A 21,048-nucleotide genomic window follows, 5' to 3' on the forward strand; every position below is an offset into this window, starting at 1 on the left:
GCGGCAAACTTTTTAGCAGGGCCTGTTGCGACAGGACAAGGGGGAATGGCTTTAAACTAAAGGGGGGTAAATTTAGACTAGATATAAGGAAGAAATTTTTTACGCTGAGGGTGGTGAAGCACTGGAACAGGTTGCCCAGAGAGGTGGTGGATGCCCCGTCCCTGGAAACATTCCAGGTCAGGTTGGACGGGGCTCTGAGCAACCTGATCTAGTTGAAGATGTCCCTGCCCACGGCAGGGGGGTTGGACTAGATGACCTTTAAAGGTCCCTTCCAACACAAACTATTCTATGATTCTATGATTCTATTTCCTTTCCGCCTCCCTGGGAGAGGCAGGGAGAACAAAAGATACATTGAAGAATAGGCAAAGGCACCTAGGCATGCCTTAGTGATAATGTAATATCATAAGAAACCTAAAAAGATGCATGGCAGTTAATGAACAGCAAAACGTATGAGATATGGATTGAAAGGTATATTGGAAGATACACGTTTAACTACATCAGGACACAGCATGGTATAAGACCGATTTTTTTTAATAAAATGTCATACAGTTCTAGTGCTTTTCCTACTAGTTGGTAGCACATTTCACAGAAATAAAGGATTGATAACATCCTGCAGGAGGGTGCAGCTGGGGAGCCACTGAGTCCAGACACATTGGTACCACATTCTAGATTAATAAAGCAAATAAAATTATATTTGCTTTGTAATTTATTTCTGCCTCCCCTCATCATCTGTGTGTGCATGAACAAACCTCAAGTTCGCTTTCCAGGGATGACATCTAACAAAAGGATGCAATTCACGTTTGATTTTTCCTTTGAATTGTAAAGGGCAATTTATGTAACTCTTTCTTAACATAGATTTATATATTTGTGCATATCATACTTATTCATTGTTTTTCACAGGCCAGCTTAATACGTTATAACTGAGGAAGGCACAGCAAAGGTTACTAGTAGGGGCTGCTCTCTGTTTTAAAATCCTTCATCAAGTACCTGCACACCGTGTTGCTGGGTTACAGTGGGTCAGATCCTGATACCCTCACTAGACAGACCATTCCTGCTCTTCATGAGCACTTCTGGGTACTCCATTCCGAGCTGTAAAGTGCAATGCTGCTAAGCCAGAATAAGGGGTCAAGAATCTGAGCCTGGTCAGAATGGGAGAAGTTTTTTTCCCAGTGGCTCAGACCCCTGAAAACCTAATGCTGCACCACAGGCAAATATTCAACAGCTGAAAATTGGTTTAAAACATCCTTTATTTTGAGCTAGTACGTCAATAATAGGTAAACAGCATATCCTGGGCAACTCTTTCTAAAAACATACTAAAATAGTTTTGCATGTTGCTGGAAAACAGGCTGTACTTACATCAGAAAGGAGAACAGAAGAACCTTTTACAAGTCTTCAAATAATCTCAAACTAATTAGCTTTTAACATCCTCTCTGCTACAATTCTGGGCTTTATTAGCTGTTCTGCTTGCCATTCCTGAGTCTGCCTAATGTCTTCTGTAGAACAACTATGCATTTTTTCCAGGCATTTGTCATTTCTTGAAACATATAAAAGAGAGTACTTGGATTCAACTAACAGACCATCTAAATGCTGCTCTGCATAGGGAGTGATATATGCTGACAAGGAGTAGAAGTCAAATTTTCTTTATATGGTTCTTTATGGTGAGCAAACCTACTTAAAACAAGCTCCTTCTCAAGGCAGCATATTGATTAGAGCTGACGGGCCGAAAAGACCTTTGGGAGACAACAGAATATGGCTTGAGTCAAAGAGTAACACTAAAGCTGGCAGCAGCAACATTAAGAGTCAGTAAAACCTGAGAGAGTTTGTCTCACGCTGAAATTTATTGCACCCATTTGGACAGCCATTATGGTAGTTAGTAATTTTATCTGCACAAGTTCATCTGTATTTGGACTCTCAGAGCTTAGCGAGAGGTCTTGCAAGGCAGAACCATACTCAGGGTCCTGCTGACTGAGGCAAAAGACTGCCGTGCTGAAGTGAGGTACAACTGTGTCTGAAAATTATAAAAGGCTGTCCGTTTAGATGGCCAGCCACAACATGAGTTATGTTAACAGTAACTCTGAAATAAGGTGATGGTAGGTCAAAGCAGACGAGGATTTTCCTCGTGTGCACTGCAGTGGTTGCCTTCTGTGGCCTGATGAAGCTGTCAGTCACAAGCAAAAATTGCTGTTTTCTTGGACAGAAGTACAACTATACTTCATGCTTTAGGAAATAAATGAGACAAGAAACGCAACACTCAGGTTAATTTCCAGGGAATTGGTATCGAATTCTCCTGATGAGACATTTTGAGGATAGTGGATTAATGCCACTCACAGAACATTCTGCATTGCTCCTTTGCCTAATCTAGTTTCTGGAACTACCATGACTGATACTCCACATCTTCACTGATGATCTGTTCCGGTGCTTAATTACCTTAATCTTTGCAACATCTCTCCCAGACAGTTGAAGCCTATCCCACCAAAGACCAAGCTGCTGGAATCATCTTCAAAATGTTAGTGGAGGATCTATTCCTGAAATGGGTAGTACTGATATCATTGAATCTGGCAGGGGATCAGCTTTTAATAGTGCTCTAATGAAAGAGTGAAGTAGTGACTTGGGAGTGGATACAGGTCTTCATATTGCATACCACCCCCAGTCTTTAGGACAAGTGGGGAGAGTTGACTGAACCCTGAAAGGGAAATTATTAAGAGAAATCTGAACTAAACCTCCCTTGCTTCCAGATCAAAATGCACATGGTGTTGGGCGTACCGGGCATATAGTTTAAGCTGCCCTTAGGATCCTAGATTCCCTCTAGTCTATCAAGAGAGGTAGGAATCTCCGGAACGCGTTTTTGGATGATGAAGTTAGGCAGTAGTTTGGTCCCTTGTAAATTAAGGTCAGAAAAACTGTATGCCTACAGACCCACTATCCTATACCCCACTGGCCAGCTGTATCAAGTTCTGACCAAGAGGGTCCAATTCCACCTTGATTTAACTCAGCTACATTATTTTTTAGTCATTTTTTAAGCCCTGCACAATAGGTGAAGTCTTGACTGTGCGAGTCACATGACTTATTTGTTCACAAAGTCAGAAAATTGGCTTGCTTAAGGTCTTCAGGTGACCTCTTGGCAGCTGACTTACTTACAAACAGTCCTTAGTCCTTGTCACTCTTTACACTCTGTATTTCCATTCACAGCTCCTAAATTAGTGCCTTTCTTCCTATTTTCATTGACTTCAGGTGTAACTTCCTGATTTCTTATTTTGCTGAAGCACAAGGATCTCTCCTCCTACTGTCATATGTGACATCAAGATTTTGTGAAAAAGGGATGCCTATGGAGCTTTCCTTCTCTCTTGAAGGGCCATCGGACCAGAAGTTGTTCTTCAGATGGTAGGATTCAGCATCTTGAGTGCTTCCCTGTGACTAAAAGAACTTGTGCGGAGCCTCGTGACATCTTTACTTTCACATTAGGCCACTCTAATGAGACCTTCTGACAGCTGAGCCTGAGCTCCTATTCCGTATCTGGCTTATCATGCAAACCAATGAAATGCAGGCATGTTTTTAACTCATGTAATGGGAAGTTGAACAGAGCTCATCTCTAGTGATATTTACCTTCTTCAGTGAACCTAGGTAATCTGATCTCCCTTGGGCAAATGAACTCATGTTCTCTGGAGACCATTGGCAATTGTATGCAGCAACTCCTGATGCTGCCAGGAAAGGAACTTCCTCAAAGTGAGGAGGGGAGGAGAGACAGGTGGAAAAGAGGAGATTGGAAAGTAGCAGTGTCCAGAAGAATGCACTTGGTTATTACAAGGAATCAATGAGTGCCAGAAAGACATCCAAAGCTTCAGTATTACTGGATATGGAAAAACTATACCTGACCACGGTCTCAGCCACTAGTACCATGTATCTACATGTGCTTAAAGGAGTCCTTTCTCCTTCTTGCAAAGACTCTCTAGGTTTCTTACCTCTTCCCTGGGTCTTTTGATCTGATGTGAGGGCTGGATTCCTAGAGGAGAAGAGGAAAGGGTATATCTCCCAAGAGAGTCCTTTGAGTAACACTGCTTCTGGAGTATGGTTGTCACTCTTAGCCGCCATGGAGAACCTTCACACATCGAGGGCATTGAAGGTCAAAAAAAGTGTGTGTTCTACATTCCCTTTCAGACATGTAATTCAAAGACACTGTGTCCGATTTCCACCCAGCGGCAGAAGCTGGCCTTGACCAGACAGCAATGGGGATCTCAAATAGAAAGTTCCTAACATGACCAAACTGATGAAGAAAAGAGAAAAATAAAACTTCTGGGGCACATATGAAGGAAAACACACGAAAGCCATTGCCCTTGGTCTCGGGGGGAAATCAAAAGCGGTGTTGTCTGACTGAATCTTCTCAACAACTTCATCCACTTACAATTTATTTCTGCCTCCTTAAAGGAGTCCTTTCTCCTTCTTGCAAAGACTCTCTAGGTTTCTTACCTCTTCCCTGGGTCTTTTGATCTGATGTGAGGGCTGGATTCCTAGAGGAGAAGAGGAAAGGGTATATCTCCCAAGAGAGTCCTTTGAGTAACACTGCTTCTGGAGTATGGTTGTCACTCTTAGCCGCCATGGAGAACCTTCACACATCGAGGGCATTGAAGGTCAAAAAAAGTGTGTGTTCTACATTCCCTTTCAGACATGTAATTCAAAGACACTGTGTCCGATTTCCACCCAGCGGCAGAAGCTGGCCTTGACCAGACAGCAATGGGGATCTCAAATAGAAAGTTCCTAACATGACCAAACTGATGAAGAAAAGAGAGAAAAATAAAACTTCTGGGGCACATATGAAGGAAAACACACGAAAGCCATTGCCCTTGGTCTCGGGGGGAAATCAAAAGCGGTGTTGTCTGACTGAATCTTCTCAACAACTTCATCCACTTACAATTTATCTCTGTCCCCCGCCCCCCCCGCCCCCCCAAAAAGTCTGTAGAAATGGTTTCCTGATTTCACACTGGAGGCAGGAGGATGGCTGTTCACGGACTATTCTCAAAGTCGTTCATCATTCTCCAGGCCATTGGTCCAAGGGCATGTTCCAAGGACAGTATAGGACACATAGGCTATGCCTGTCACTTTTTAAGTCACAGTACTTCGAACCATTAAGAGACTAATTATACTACCAAGGTGAAAAGACTCTATCACTGCTCTTCTACTAAAGAGTTAATTTTCCTGGACCAGGGAATCTCTCTGCTCATATTCAGCTGATGCAAGGTCAACGACAAACACACCGAGGAAGTCAGAGTTGCTTTATTTTTCTTGTGAGCAGGTCAAATAAAACACTGCTGATGCTCCATTTATCTGGAGCGACAAGCAAACACTTGGCAGCGGTGGAAAGCATACACTGGAATCTGGCACCAGGCTCCTAGCACAGCTGTCAGCCTGCTGACTAATCACTTCATCCCCACACTAATGCCGCTCCAGGTCTTTTGGACCCTTTCATCTCAGATACCCCGACACACGCTCCTCCTGATAGAGCTATTTATACAGAGATGTCACTATTAATTGTTATGTAGCATTTTATTTTAGGAGGGTTTTTTTAGCCAAGGTTTTTTTCAGTGGTTTTCTCTTTCCTACCATATTCCTTCAAGGTGGGAGCTGTGATTCTGCTGCTTCCAGTATCGACCGGGCCTTAAGTAGATACCCCCTTGCTAGACTGAATTTCCTTGAGGGTTTTTTGTATGTGTGTGTGCATGAGTTTCATAGCTTGTTTTTCTAAACAGCCTTTCCTATCAATTTGTTTTTCTTTGGTGACTATTCTGGCAATTAAGCTGCAATCACACAGGGCACACCTGACTCTCTGAAGAGACCTGATTTACCTTAGGTTTGCATTATCGGATGATACTTGTAGTCTTGTCAGCACAAACTATTTAAGCAACTCCCAAGGACAGTGTTAAAATATAGGTGGAGTCTATGAACTCTGTTCTTGGCAGCTGTGCTTTATTAGTTGTGCTGTGCAAAGGTGGTGCGACTAAGGTAATGCAGTGCTTTCACAGAAGCATTATATATTGTGACAAGCCGAACAACCTCCAGGACTCTCACTCATCATGACTCCCATTTCATACCTCATCCATTATAGGAATGAGGTATGAAAACATTTCTCTGTTTCCTAAAGATATTAACAGACTCCTGGGAAATCGTTTACCTGGAGAAAGGGAAGTGCCCGGCCTCATTTTTTTGCGTTCAGGCCCAAACAGCCAACCATGGCAGGGCTAGCTGTTTTTTTTGTTAGTGAACGATGGGTTTTGACAATCAGTAACTGTAAAGAACTCAGACAGTTAATTGGTTTCATGCTCCCGGTTAGCAAAGGTACAAAAACATAAATTTGTGTCACTTCCGTACTGTGTTCGGAACAAGGATATCCAAGTGCTTTTTAAAGAATAACGAAGGACATCTCCTAACACACTGAAGGTAGGCAAGTTTGGTCATCCCTGTGTATGACTTGGATGGTGACCGGAGCCCTGGAAGGGTCGACTGATTTGATCATTCAGACTCGACATGGCAGAGCTAAAACTAGAGCAGAGGCTCCTTATACTCATGTTTGTATGTTAAGTACAGAACCAGCCTTCGTATTTTAAACCATGGAGGTATCTGGCTGTCCTCAAGCGGGTGTCTATTCTAGAGTTTATGGTATCATCTCCTTTTTCTCAGCATGATTTTGGCCTGAAAGGAATGGACAGCGTCCACATTCATTCTGTAGGCTATCCTTATGGTGCTATTTCTTGGCATTCTACAGTCGCCTCAGAAAAAAAATCCCCATATGTTCTGCTACAATATTGGGATGGCCTGATCTGCAAGTCCAGATAGACCCCCGTGGTAAGCATGCTTCAGATGTCTTCACTGAAACAGAATTTGAAAAATACACAGGGGCAGCAGCAAGAAGTGGGCATTTCCATTGCCTCTGTGATTCATTCACAATTATCAACACAGGAATTCCCTACTGTGTGCATGGGAGACGTGCAGTATCTTCGGTGCCAGGCAGCAGAGATAATTATACAGATCTTGGCACGATGTTCTCAGTTTGTGCTTTGAGGAAGCACGATGAGGAATTTGCTTCTCGCAACAAAGGGATAAAGAGTTCTCCGTAAAAGAACTGCACTGGGTTTTAGGTTGGCTTTAAGGGAAGAAGGAAGTGGTGGTTCAGATACTTTAATCTGGAATAAAAATAGAGACTCTGCCAGCAGAGTTCCTTTAAACCGTGGAATATGTTTTCATCACTGAGTTTGAAATATCATTTCAGAGTCTTGGTCAGATTTACTGTTTGATTTAAATCAGTGTAGCCTAATTGAAGTCAATGGAGCTATGACAGTTTATACCAGCCAAGGGACTGGTGTCTGTTTCAGAGTATTGTTTTCCCACAATTGGCCTTGATCTTCCAGACACTGATAGATTTTCTGGGTATTTCAAATACTGCAAGCATTCATACAGCCTTGCTTAGGATTTTCTCGAACGTTTGTGACATCTACAAATTCAGATCACCTTCTCCATGTTTACCTCTCAATGTTGACAATGTGATCCCTAACAGTGTCATTTGTTTATTCAAGTCAGTTCTTCACACTAATTGTTGCATTCCTCTTTCCTATGGGGAGTCAGGGCCACTTGGTAGTTGCACAGTGCTTGATGGATGGTACCGTAGGGTGAGATTTAGAAGAAAAATAGTTTAGATGATCACAGCTATGCAGATGACACTGTCTAAATATTGTCCCATCTCCAGACACGAAAACAAATACAGCAGATAGTGTCTGATAGTGTTACTGAGCTTTTTGATAAGAAGGTTCTGGATACAATTCTTGCAAAGTGAAATTACACAGACTGACTGGACTCCAAAATATGAAGCGTGAGCACGTGCATCGCCTTTGTTGTGGTTGGAAGAGTATTTCAGAGGCTCACTCTGATAAGTTTTCTTGGCACAGTCTTTTCTTCAAGGCCTGATTCTCCCTTGCTTTGCATTCTTGATTATCATTCATACCTGTGTAAAGTAGGTATAAAGTGCCTTCATGTGGTAATGCAGTGAAGAATTGGGATCACAAATTCTTCAGCACAGAAGGGATTTTTCTCTTTTGAATCCATTTAATATTGTTACCAAATACTTGCAGTTTGCTAAAGAACTGCATCTGTTTTACTTGTACCTTGATCGGGCATCCAGGCTGTCTGTCTTTGAAACACTGAGACTGAATTCCTGCAATGCAGCATACGCTTAGCTGCCCGGGAACTTCTTGTGGCCAGTGCTGAACGCCATGATTTATTATCATGGAAAGTAGTGCAGCTGTAAGCAGCAGCTTAATATGAAGCACAGAGTAGGACCCAGATCCAGCGTGATTAACCTCAAGAGGTCTCCTGAGGGCCACTGAGGCAATCTGATTTGGGAATCTCTCTCCACTGACTGAATAGCAAACACCTGCACCTTCCTGCACAAGTGTTTAAACCACCTTGGTGCTGTTCAAAGGCTGGCCGTGGCCATGCAGTCTGATGGAGCTAATAACTGGTCCCACCACAACTAGCCTCTCAGGCTTCTCCAGGGATTGAGATGGCTCCACCTCTCAGCTTGGATCACAAATTAGTTTGAGTGGGGAAGAAGTATTAACCTCCCCAAATCACTGTTTCTGAACCTGCACATCTGAAAAAATTGAGGCTATAAGGTATCTAGCAGTTTTTCAGAGAAGGGTGACTTGTCCACTAGGCAGTGCAGGAAAATAGGTTGTTGGAGACTTGCATGGTGTTTAGGAGCCCCAGTTCCATGTAGCCAGGATGATGGGAGATACCTAATCAGAAACTTCAGATGGTGTGTTGGTTATTAAGTGATCTTATTACTGAACTTCTGGCAACTTTACAAAGTATTTACTCTCTCTCTTAAATCAGAGAGTGCATGTTCTGATCAAGGGCTTTAAAGAAAAGTGGTTCTTACCCAAATTGTTATTTAATTGCTTAAAATAAAAATATCATTTCTATGATGTAGTAATTAATTCTGGGGCATAAGCCAGTAGCAAAATATGCATGAATGTTATGTGCCACTGTCATTAAAATGTAAATTGGTCTTTTATTTTGACTGCATGATCTTGCTTACATACTTTAGAAAGAACAGTCCAAAATGGAAGTCACCAATTTAAAATAAAGGTCATTTTTTAATAAGAATGCATGAAGAAACATTTAACTGTTTTCACCCTGGTCACTATAATATAATGAGGATCCTTATAAGAATATGCTATATATAAAAATGGAAAAGGTAGAAGGGGGACAGGAGACGTCAACAGTATCAGCATAAATGGGAAAATATTGTAATGTTAAATTTTTGTAGTATATTGGCTACCATTAGAGCAGCAAACACAAATTTCCAGATGTTTGTGAAGAGTCCAACAGTTATATTTTATATCTATGGCTGTATTAGAATTTCTATTCAGCAGCCTAGAAAAACATCTCATGTCACAACAGGAAAGAAATATTACTGTGGGGTTTTTTTCTCCCTCATCCCCTATATAGCAATTCTGAATACTTCAGTCAATGCCAAACAAAAATGATGGTTTAAAAATTAAAACCACAGTCACTAGGGGCAGGACATAAATGTGCAGATGTTTTGTGATGTTGAAGAACTTTTCGGGCAACAGTCACAACGCTGTTGTGGAGAGGACTGGAAATCCATCAGTCGGACACTGTCAAAAGCATTCCCTAAGCTACGCTGTCAGAAAAGGCAGTTACCTTTTCATATTCCCTTAAGAAAAAAAAAAAGAAGAAAAAAAATCGAAACGAGAAAACCTACTCACAATGGCCTTTATATAGCTCTCACTATTTTATTAGCAAGGGATTGACTGTGATCTGTTAATACAAGTGAGCAACTTATATCTAGAGTTTACTGGGCAACCTGTACAAGTGGACAACGGCATTGTCCCAAAGCAGTGCACAAAACATCTATTTTCCTTCTCCGGGAAGGAAAATTTTTACAAGCTTATAAGCTGTTTCTGTTTCAGGCACCTCTGGGCCTTAATGCTGTTATACAAATGGCTGCCTGAAAATCTCGTATTTACCACACCTACCTGGCTAGACAAAGAGACATCATGAATAACAACAAAAATAGCAGAGGGCGAGTTTTTAAAGGCACTCATTGTAATCGGTACCTTTAATGCCTGTGCATGATGACAGACCTCTTGCCTCACAAGAGCTGGCAGGCACTTCTGTGAACATGCGTGTAGCACCGCGCCGTCCTGCTGGAGCATGAGCTTTTACTGTTGCCTCTCTCTACCACCTGATGGTTACAAGGATGGAAATAAAGGTCAGAAATATAAATGGATGTCAGCTCCTCCCTCTCTTGTTTATTTTACTTGCTTTAATTAGTAAGGTGAGATCACAGGTGAGGTTTTCTGCACTGCCTGGCACCGCTGTGCCTTGAAGGGTGCAGAAGGCTCTCCAACAGCGACACGATTCCTCAAGCAACCAGAAACTCTCTGGAGCAAGAAAGCCATGGGCAGCTGTACCACTTCCTAGCAAAAGGCAAGGAGGACACTATTAGTAAAGGCGATGTGGTGGGAGTACTGGCTTGTGCAAGACAGGTGGTCCAGTGGGGAAGGGTTGGCATATGTTAGGGGAGGCAGGGATAGGGCCAGGAAGTGTGCGGCCGTGGGGAATCGTGGAGTTGGAACTGCATCTCTGATGGCCTGGCCTCTTTTCAAAGCCCCAGAAATTGCCTGTCATGTGTGGCTTGTGTCAGGTGTCAGGTACCAGTTTTCCAGAATGAAATGCACCATTAGCAGGTAAAGACAATTCATTAGGTGCAACATAGCAGAACTGTAATTAATTATTAGATATTACTTCTCACAAAATGCATCTCCGAGATCACATTGCATTAGCCACAATATTGGACTGATGGAGCATAAACAAGGGTAATGATAAACACTGGTGAACGGAGTTGGGAAGAGATGGTTATTAGGGTACCGGTGTGTTTCATGTGGGGTTTATTTAACAGTCTCATTAATGATCTGGAAAAGGAAGTGAATAACCATTTAATTAAGTTTGCGTTTGATACTAAATTAGAAGTTGCTGCAGACACCTCCAAGGGCAGTGAAATAAATCAAAAGGAGATAGAGGCATGTGCGGTAAAGAAGAAAATGAGATCTGGTATGAAGAAAAAAAGCAAGCTAATCTCTCTGGAAGCAAATAATCTAAAACGTAGCTATCAGTGGAGGAATTCTGGAGAAAGCAGTGTTGAAAGAGATGTAGGAGTGTTAATGGACTATATATTCCATCACAGCTCGGGTATATGTTTACAGAAGCAACGCATCAAGGAGCAGGAAGGTAATAGCCCTTCATTGTAGGGCTCTAGTGAGAACCCATCTATAATGCTGCACTCTGTTTTGGGCATCCTGTTATCAGAGAGATATAGACAAATTGGAATGAGTTCAGAAAAGAGCCATAAAAATGATCCCATATCTCTGGAGATAATGACTTATGAAGAAAGATCAGAAGAAGTAAATGTGTAAGGCCTTGTCTGAAAGATGACTGAAGTAGGGCAGGAAAATAGTCTGCAAATATGTGAAAGCAAAAAGGGAGGAGGGTAATTTATCACAGTAACTATTAGTAATAGGATGAAATAATAAGTAACAACAATAAATTTAAAAAGGGCAACTTCAGGTTGGGAGAAATTTCTGACAGTGGAATTTGGGTTAGTTTGCAGAGTAGTTTCCCAGGGGTAAAAGTAAAAGCTGCATTCAAGTCATTTAAAATCAAATTGGACAACTCACTAGAAAATGCACCCTGCTATAGGGAACAATCTTCCATTGCCTGGGGAATAAGCTGGATGACTTAATAGAACATTTCACACTCAAGTCTTTATGACCGTGATATTTTTAATATGCATGGTCAACTATTTCAGGAAAGTATACATTTCTTCTGCTGTCAGGCCTGATAATACAAACACTTGCATGCAAACATAACTTTTAAGAAGGCAAGTAGCTCTGCAGACAGCACTGCACTGCTGACGTGCAAAAACACAAGCCTGAGCTCTTCAAGTTTTTGCAGGATCAGAGTCTTAGATCTTGCAGTTGTCAATATCAAGATGGTATATACAGGTAACCACATCATTTATGGGTAGGTGAAGAAGTGTGCAGAACAAAAGATAGGGGTTAGAAGCTCCAGTGAGGATGTATTATTATTGTTATTATTATCGTTGTTGCTGTTACTACTTATAAATGACTGGTACTGTGGAGTTCAACTCCGTTTCTTAACTGTTCACCTTTTTTCATCTCCTGCTTTCACCTCTGTGCAGAGTGTTCATTAGACAGTGTAAGACTGCTTTCTATACTCTGGTTTTTAACGTTTGATATTTTTAATATATCCTAAAATGTCTGTTGAATGAGAAAAGAGACAAGCTGAAGTGAAAACTTGACCCTCCCTCAGACAAAGAAGAGATGGCAAAGGCTATGGATTTAAATGAATATGAGGGTAACCCCATATTTTCCCCCCAGTTATAATAATGCAGTATTGAATTCCATTCATTAGCAGCGGAGGCAAGCTCACAGGCATTCACATAGGTATGCTCCCTAAAACACCACGGGTTTTACATGTGGGTTTTTTTATGTTCTTGTTTTCTTCTCTTCCCTCCCGCCTCCCCCATGGGCTGTGTGTGGGGCTGGCAGCCTGGTGGTGCCGCAGTCCAACACCCGAGCCTCGGGACTCTCCAGCAAGGGGTCAAGCAGCAGCAGCTCCAGTGAATCCGAGACCAGCTCAGAGTCTGACTCAGAGAGCGAAAGCAGCTCCAGCGAGAGTGACGGCAGCAAGCCCTCGCATTACTCCAGCCCAGAGGTAAGGGCTTCGGCTCTCTATGATTTAGGGCGGCAATCCGTTATTACACCCACTCAGACCTTTTTTCAGCCAAGGCAACACAAGGAGGCTGTGGGGAGATGCACAAAAAAATGGAAGAGAAAGGCCCAGGGATCCTCCTCCTGGCATGCTGTGAAATGCAAGTGGCAGGGGATCCTGGGGCAGATTAAAGCATTTGAAACAAAAATTAAGAAAGAAATAACCCTGTGATATTTTCCTCAAATTGGAGATGAGTGGAGTGCCTTGCAAGGCTCACAGCTTGCTTGAAGTTTTACGTGACTCTGCCTCCATAGCAATGGCTTGCTTAGTGCCTAAGTCCTGATGTGGGCTCCCAGCACTGCAAGGGAACTAAAGGCTTCTCTACACAGGGAAGCTATTATAAAATCAGTTTGAGGGTGAATTTTTAAAGCAGAACAGTTGTTTTTCACTCACGCACTTCCCTCACCTCACTCCCTAAGTGAATTACTCTCTGCTACTGCTGCCTTTGTGTGATTTATTGTAATCTACATCCAAAATGGACTAAACTGAATTACTCACGGTGCAAAACATTAAACCCAAACTTATCATCTGGAAAGCTAGTACTGAAAATTTTCACATGTAGACAAGCCCTAGCCAAATTACAGTTAAGCTGCCAGTGCTGTGCCACCTTCTGCTTTCACCTCTGCAGAATGCTCAACAGACACAACAAGGCTGCTGTCTCTGCTCTGCTTTTCTAGCAGGATTGACGTTTTTACGTGTTTTGGTCAATACACACCTTTAGTATAAAACCATGAACTCCACAGCCACATCATACACATTAATGTATGTAAAAATATTCAAAAATCTAGCAGCAAGATTGTAAATACACATGAAATACAGTCAGTGTATTTTCCTACTCCACATAAAGCATCCAATCACCAGACTCCTCCCCCCGAAACTATGCCTCACCTATTCTCTCATGCTGAAAAATTATACTGAATAACCAGCACGCCTTTCCTCATCTTTTGCTCGGTTATTTGGGGCCATGTTTCCTATCAGGCAAAATGCAGCACTCGCAGAAATATCCTTAATATATTTTTCTCAGGTTCTGTTCCTTTTTTAACACTTATCTTCCTTTCTGTCTTTCCTTCACAGTACTTTCAGATCCATTTCCAGTTAATTTTCCTCTCACTTTGTCCCTTTCCTAAATCTCTGTCTCTGGTTCTCTTTCCTTTTGTCTCTGTTCTCTTCCCTGTTGCCCTCCCTGCACTACCCTATGTCTTATTTCCCATTCTGAGCTCTCTCATCCGACCGGTTAAGACCTTGTTCTCTTCCTTTCTGTCTTTCCTTCACAGTACTTTCAGATCCATTTCCAGTTAATTTTCCTCTCACTTTGTCCCTTTCCTAAATCTCTGTCTCTGGTTCTCTTTCCTTTTGTCTCTGTTCTCTTCCCTGTTGCCCTCCCTGCACTACCCTATGTCTTATTTCCCATTCTGAGCTCTCTCATCCGACCGGTTAAGACCTTGTTCTCTCTCTGCCTAGTTTCCCGCTGGAATTAGTGCAGAGATCTCGCGCTCAGCCTCTCCTCCCTCTGCAGGATCTCAGAAGGTGGAAGAAAAGGGACAAAGAGAAGAAAGAGAAGGAACCATTGTGGGGGGAAGGAAATATGAGATAAAAGGAGGAGAAGCATAGTACCCAGGAAGGGAGGAGTGTTTACTATCTAGGCAGATACCCATGCTGCTTGGACCTGAGAGCAGCAATTCCTCAGGGAATGTGGGAAGTTAATTAACTGAGGCAGGTCGTGGATTTCATAAAGTCAAGCAGGGATCTGAGAGTCATCGAAACGTGGAGGAAGTGCCTCCTCTTAAGCATTTTATACATATCCTCTAGAGATCTGTGGAACTACTTTTGTACAGAGGCTGAGTTATCAGTGATCATTGTCACGAAACAGCTGCACTGCTCCAACAGATTGCTTGTCTCTTTGCATTATATTTGTGTGGTTTGCCTTCTAGGACATGCTGTATGAAACATGCTTATGCGAAAATGTAAATGACTCAAAAAATGTGATGGCTGCAGTGGTTTTCATAGGTCATGCCCTGATGGGATATGGGAGAGGCCACACATGGATAGGGTCAGGGTGTCCCAGGGAAGTAGGATACCTGTGCTTTCCCCAAGGGCCAGTGCTTTCCCAGGCCCATCGTATGACTGATGGCACCAGTTCAAAACATGCTTATGTGATGTCTGTGACTGGAAGTCCTGTCTGCTTTGCATTAATGCTTTAACTTACATTTATGCACCCAGTGAAGCCATCTTTCTAAAGTATATGTCATGTTCTTACCCGGTAAATGGAGAGACATGTCCTTGGAAGCTCTTTAAAGGGAGGCCCTGTCCACCTAAATTTAAGTAGTGGACTCAGTTCCAGTCCTAGTCTTAAAATGAATTTCATCTGTTGGATAAGACAGAAAAAGCAAATACACCTTTGGTTTTGCTTTAGCATAAACTGATAAATTCAGCTACAATGAACTTGCGTACTCCAGCACAATGCTGGGCAGGAAATCCATATTTCCAGGTTGGGAGGAACTTAATCTGGAAATCTGCAGACCATTATGAGGCCTCCATTCTTTTTTTTTTCCATAATCTGAAATATTATATGCATATACTCAAAGATTTTTATTTCTAGGACAGCGTGTCTTCTGCATTTGAGGCTATATAGAAATTCAATTGCTGTTTCATTTCTTCTGTATTTTTTTCCTCATCTCATTTTGAGATCTTTGAGTTGTTCTCAGGTGTCTAAATGCAGTTGCCTAGAGTGTAAAAGCAGCTCATTGTAAAGCATACATATAAAATAGATTAGATGAATTGCACCCTAAAAGTGTCTGTTTCTTTCCATTGACTATTTAGTTGCTGTAGTGACTAGCTCAGCTGTCTACACTTTATGTCTGCAGTAAACTAAGAATAATGGCTGAGCTAGAACAGGAGACAACATTCAGACTGGTTTCAGTGATGTGGACAAATTAAGGTGCCTCAGACATTAATGTGAGTAGTTACAGTTTTGTGGACTGCCAAACCTGAAATTATGAACAAGGGACTGAGGCTTCTATCTCCTGTTTCTTTGCTGAAGTCATGAATTCTTTGCATGACCTTAATTAACGTCATAAATGAGGACTCTGGAAAACAATGACGTCTTGTCCTTGCAATTATTTCAGATGGCAGAAAAAAAACTTGGGTGCCAAGTCCATAGAAAGAGCTGCATTTCAAAAGCTAAGAATTTGGTTTGTTTGTTCTTTGTTCCATTGAATTATCCTGCAGACCTTTAATAAGGCTGAATCTGGTTAGGCAACCGAGGATTCCTACTATGCAGGGAGGACTACGGGGGAAAATGGGCAGGAAGGAAGCGGAGAAGCCATCGCAAGGAACAAAGTGTCAGTGGCTAGTCAACAGTAACCAGGCCAGAAGAGAGAGTGTCCTGTCCCGGGCCCCTCCAGCCCCACACACCAGATGCAATGTCCTTTACAGCCTCTGCTGTTGTGACTAGCTCACAACTGTTAAAGTTTTTTCCTCTTTTTCAAGGATTCAGATGTACTTTTTGTCCATGCTTATTCCGTCATCACAGGATATACTCTTTCGTCTCAAGTCCCCACGTTGTGACTGACCAGGTCAAAGCTGAAGTGATTTGTAGGGTCCTGCTCTTCCGCACCCTCCTCTCTCATCAGCAGAGAGCCACCTCCTGACCACTGTGCATCAAGTCCTTCAAGTGCCTGGACATCAGTACCAGTGGCTGAGGAGCCACTGCCTGTGAATCCCTGCTGTTCCCTCAGGTGCTCTCTGGCATTGGCTCTCTTCTCTTTAGCTCAGAAAATAGGAAGAACGTGTGTATCTAACAGACTAGCTAACTGGTGAGCGTGCTCCTGTCACCTCACCAGCCTTTCTTCACTGATAGATTTCACTAGGGAGGCAGGGGAAGACGAGTTGTAATTTTAGGGTTGTGGGGTAGGAGGGGTATGTTTTCTGTATCTGTCCTGCTTTCCAAAAAGTTTTTGCTTCCCATCTTAAGTATAGCCGTGATTCGATTTCCTGACTGGTACACTCAGAAGAAATGGGGATTTTACCACTAGACCAACTGTAGACAACATCTATACCTTTGCAAGTAGGATTCGTGGGCTTTAGCTGTCCTGTGGACTACTTTTGACAACGACTACAAACTAAACATTCCCTTCCCTCCAGAAAACTCTTTGTGGGAGGAACCACCTCTTACAGTATATGTGTGCCATGCCTAACACATGGGAATCCCCAGTTCTAATTTGATAAAGTGCTAGCAGCAGTGCTAATAGTAGCAATAAAGTAGTAGTAGTAATAATAATCATCATCATCATCTTCATCATCATCATCTATGCCTTAAATACAATGAAGAGGCACCACATTGTTATGGGGATTGCCCTGAATGAAATCTTTAATAGCAGGGCAGCACAAGCAAGTTATCATAAGGGTAAATTAGTATGTGAATTTACAATAGGCGGAGTATACTGCAGGGATGGCAGATAGCTCAGTCCTACCCCACAGTGGGCTAAGTACATGCACATATTATAGGCTATCTAATCTCTCAATGAAAGTGGTGTCATGCTTCAAGTTTCCCATGGTATTAGCTACACCTTAGGTCCCTCTTTGTCATAACAAGCGTAGAGTGACCCCGTTACACTTACATTGTTTAACAGCCCTTTACCCCAGAAAGTGTTTCTGGATAACGTTTTGACAAAGGTTTCTTTTGGAAGCATGCCACTCGTGCCTCTGGTTGCACTTGTAGCCTTGAAGAGATCTGAGATATATAGACGTGCTGTGTGGGAGTCATCCCACCTAAATTTGGACACTTCTACTGTAGATACCTACATCTGCTCATCACCTCAGCCTCCCCTTCACAGTCGGTGGAAAGGAATATACCTTTTTAGGGCCCAGCTCATCTGGCCTATTTCAGATGTCTATTTCAAGAGGGAATTTTGCACATCCTAGAAGAGTAGTCCACTGACTGGAGAAGGAACTCGTTGACTAGCTCAGATATAGCTGTCCAAGTTCTACAGATGAATCCACCCACAATTTTTAAGGAAGTGTATCACATCCTTCTGTTTCTCGATGAAGCCTGGCACATGTGTGTATGTCTGTGGTGCATTGGTCCCTGAAACTATCTTTGTCTTGTAAAGTTTCCTGGTTTGGGTTTTCATGCAAAACCCATATTTCACTGCAAGTCAGCTTTATCACAGTCTGTTATTCCTATTAGTGCTGCCCATCTGGGCACCACCAGCTTTACCCCAATTAAAAACTACCCAGTTCTCTACAAGGCCTTGAGGGCAGCATATTTCCATGGCACAAAAAACAAGGGACAGAGACCATTCTGCTATTTGATCACTCTGGATATATTTTCATATATATTTCCAATCTTACATGCTGCTGAAAATTTCCCGCTTTGAGCAAACCAACTTTTCTTCCATAGAATGGTATGTGACATGCTCAGCGGGGTGATGTGGACTGGAGAATTAGGGATTTTCTTTTTCTCCCACAAATAATTGTAGTTAGGCATGTAAAGTGGACAGGCGAAAACTTTCAAGTGAATTTTCCCAATCCCTTTTTTTACCAGGCCTGCTCTTCATTCTTGGCTGTCATGATTTTGTTCTCTTGCAAGGTACCTTGTTTTTTTAAAGGATTTCTATGTGCAGTACTTTTCAGTTAGAGCAATCAATTGAATAAATTACTTCCAAAAGTTAATTGGCATCACTCATGTACACTGACAATCTCAAATATTCCAAAACTGTATCAGGGCCCAAAAATAGTGAGAAAAGTTTTAGAATTCTGATTTTTTAAATGTGGGTTCTTTTAATTTACCTGATGGGCTGCAGACTTTTTACTTTTAGCAAATGCATCTTAAAGGGGTTTTTTTAGCAGACACATCTTAAGGGTTTTTTTTTCAGTAGCCACAAGGATTTGAATTTTTATTTAAATAAACCCCAGAAGTGCATCTAAGCCCATGATTCTGAGAGCTGAGGCTTTAAGAAAAATAATGAGTGTCCTAAAACTCCTGACAAAATTAGTAAAGCTGGCAACATTGTTGATCCTTCTTATTAGACTTCATAGTTGGCTTATAGGTTGGTGGGACTGTAGTTATTCTGCCTAAATAGCAGACATAGCACTCTAGGAAAGTACCACGTTGCCAAGTTACGACACTGTAGCAGTTAATCACTGTTTTCTGCTGGTTTACTGTGATCCCTTGGAATCCATATTTTGTGAACCACTGTTTTCAAGAATTACAAGGTACATAAAGAGACAGAATGGGATGTAACAGAAAAGCTGGAAGTTTTTTTGAACTTTCAAGCTGCCCTCACTCTGACCTATACTTATGGGCAGAGGTGTATTTTTCCCCACATGCTTCTGATGTATGTCCTTTTCTTAAATACACCTGAACAGTGGAAAGACTTCCCTGTATAGTGAACCTTTTATTATATATCTAGTAAATTCAGTATGTGCACAATGAATGGCACCAAACAAATCTATCTGTATTTTCAGCAGCAATCAAAAAAATGCTGTTTATTTTAGATAAAGAGTTAAGAGTTATAAAAATATATCTTCATCCAAGAGAAATACTGCCCATCCATTTTCATGATTTACAGCTCAGGAAAGAAATTCCTCGTGTAAGTTATTAGGGAGTATGCTTAAGAAAAAAATAAACTTAAGGCAATCCAGCAAATTTCCCATAGGTATTGGCTAGCTCGATGATGAGTAAATTAGACACTTTTGCGAGAAGGAATATTTGTATTATATGAATTCCGATGTCTAACTTTTTTGCTTATTTTAGGAGCCTTTGCTCCATGTAGAGTGAATACAGCCCTCAGTGGGTGATCCTGGAGACGCCCTTGGCTATGCAGGAAACCTGTGTTGCCCTCAGGCACCTACTTTAAATAAGGAGTTAAGAGACTCTTTTAAGTTAGAAACTGTGGATATTCTCTCTTAGGCAAACTGTCTTCCAGAGCATTGACAGTTTTCATGTTAGACTCATGACACGCTTTTTGATTATTCATATGCAATAGCCTACTGGATCAAATTTTGGTTCCAGTTAGGGAAATTAGGAGACTTTTCACATTGGCTTCTGCGGGCTTAGGTTATGGCTGGCCATCTACTCCATCATTTATTTCTTTTGGGTTTTTTTGCCTTTCCGCTTCATTTTATGACATTCAAATTACTGATTGCAAGAAGCACTAGAAAACACTTGCACATTGTTCTGAAATAACATTGTCTGAGCTGTGGTTACATTTGAAATCATAATTATCCCACTTCTTCACTGTCCAAACACCATTATGTTTTAGAAGCTCTCTTATAACTTGATCGTGTTGTGACAGGAACGAAGAGAAAAACTAACAGCCGCACAATACTCACAAAATGAGCACTTGACAATACCACCACGTAACAAATGTTTGTGGGATCTCACAGGATTATAACGTCAATATCAGACAGATTACATGAACCACCTGGTTAGCCCTCCAGCTCCCCACTACATGCCTCTTTGTATGCTTTTTAAATACTTTTCATATTTATTGCAGTGGCACAGGACACAAAATATATATCCCTAGCTTTCCTACTAGCTATCCTCCCTTAGCCTCACCTGTACCCCTGCCTTGTTTTCCTCCTTTCCTACCACCATTATATTTTTTTCTATTTGGAAACTTGGGAGCGTTTCCCAGTAAAGCCGATGCCAGTAGCGCTGCGTGAATCATCCTTAGAAATGATGAATCACGGAAGCCGTCCTCCTTCCCAACCTCATTCAGAAACAAAAAATAGCCCCACTTGCACGGCATGCCCCATGTCTCCCATCGCACCACACAGGACCAGTGCCAGGGGGTTGACGCGGCTTGGGGGCGGCTCTTTGACCAGAGGAAAATCTCTGCGGTACCAGGAGGGACCCGGCGTTTTGGTGTCCCTGAGGGAGCCCCAGGGTGAGGGCAGCCGGGTCTCGGCACTAAGCTCGTTGCCATCTGTTTCCCTTTCAGCCTGAGCCACCTTCGTCCAACAAGTGGCAGCTGGACAAGTGGCTGAATAAAGTCACCCCGCACAAAGCACCCATCCTGACCCACCATGACGGCCCGGCGCTGGAGGCCCATCCCTACTACGGCCGTGTGAAGGGGGAGCGGCAGGAAAGTGAGAAGACCCCAGCCACTGGCCCAGCCGAGCACCGCAGTGGGGAGAGCCGCACTGCCGCCGCTGCCGCCATCGGGGACGGACCACGGC

General features: G+C 42.3%; 1 protein-coding gene across 1 annotated transcript in view; it reads left to right on the top strand.

Moving 5' to 3' along the window:
• AFF3 (AF4/FMR2 family member 3) overlaps nucleotides 1-21,048 on the top strand; it is a 345,664-nt gene that overhangs the window by 287,237 nt on the left and 37,379 nt on the right. The window contains 2 exon segments of the mRNA XM_019471217.1: nucleotides 12,642-12,807; nucleotides 20,811-21,046. Coding sequence (XP_019326762.1) covers nucleotides 12,642-12,807; nucleotides 20,811-21,046 — 402 coding nt within the window.

Source organism: Aptenodytes forsteri, unplaced genomic scaffold, assembly GCF_000699145.1.
Source record: "Aptenodytes forsteri isolate BGI_AS27 unplaced genomic scaffold, ASM69914v1 Scaffold96, whole genome shotgun sequence".
In the NCBI taxonomy this organism is placed as follows: domain Eukaryota; kingdom Metazoa; phylum Chordata; class Aves; order Sphenisciformes; family Spheniscidae; genus Aptenodytes; species Aptenodytes forsteri.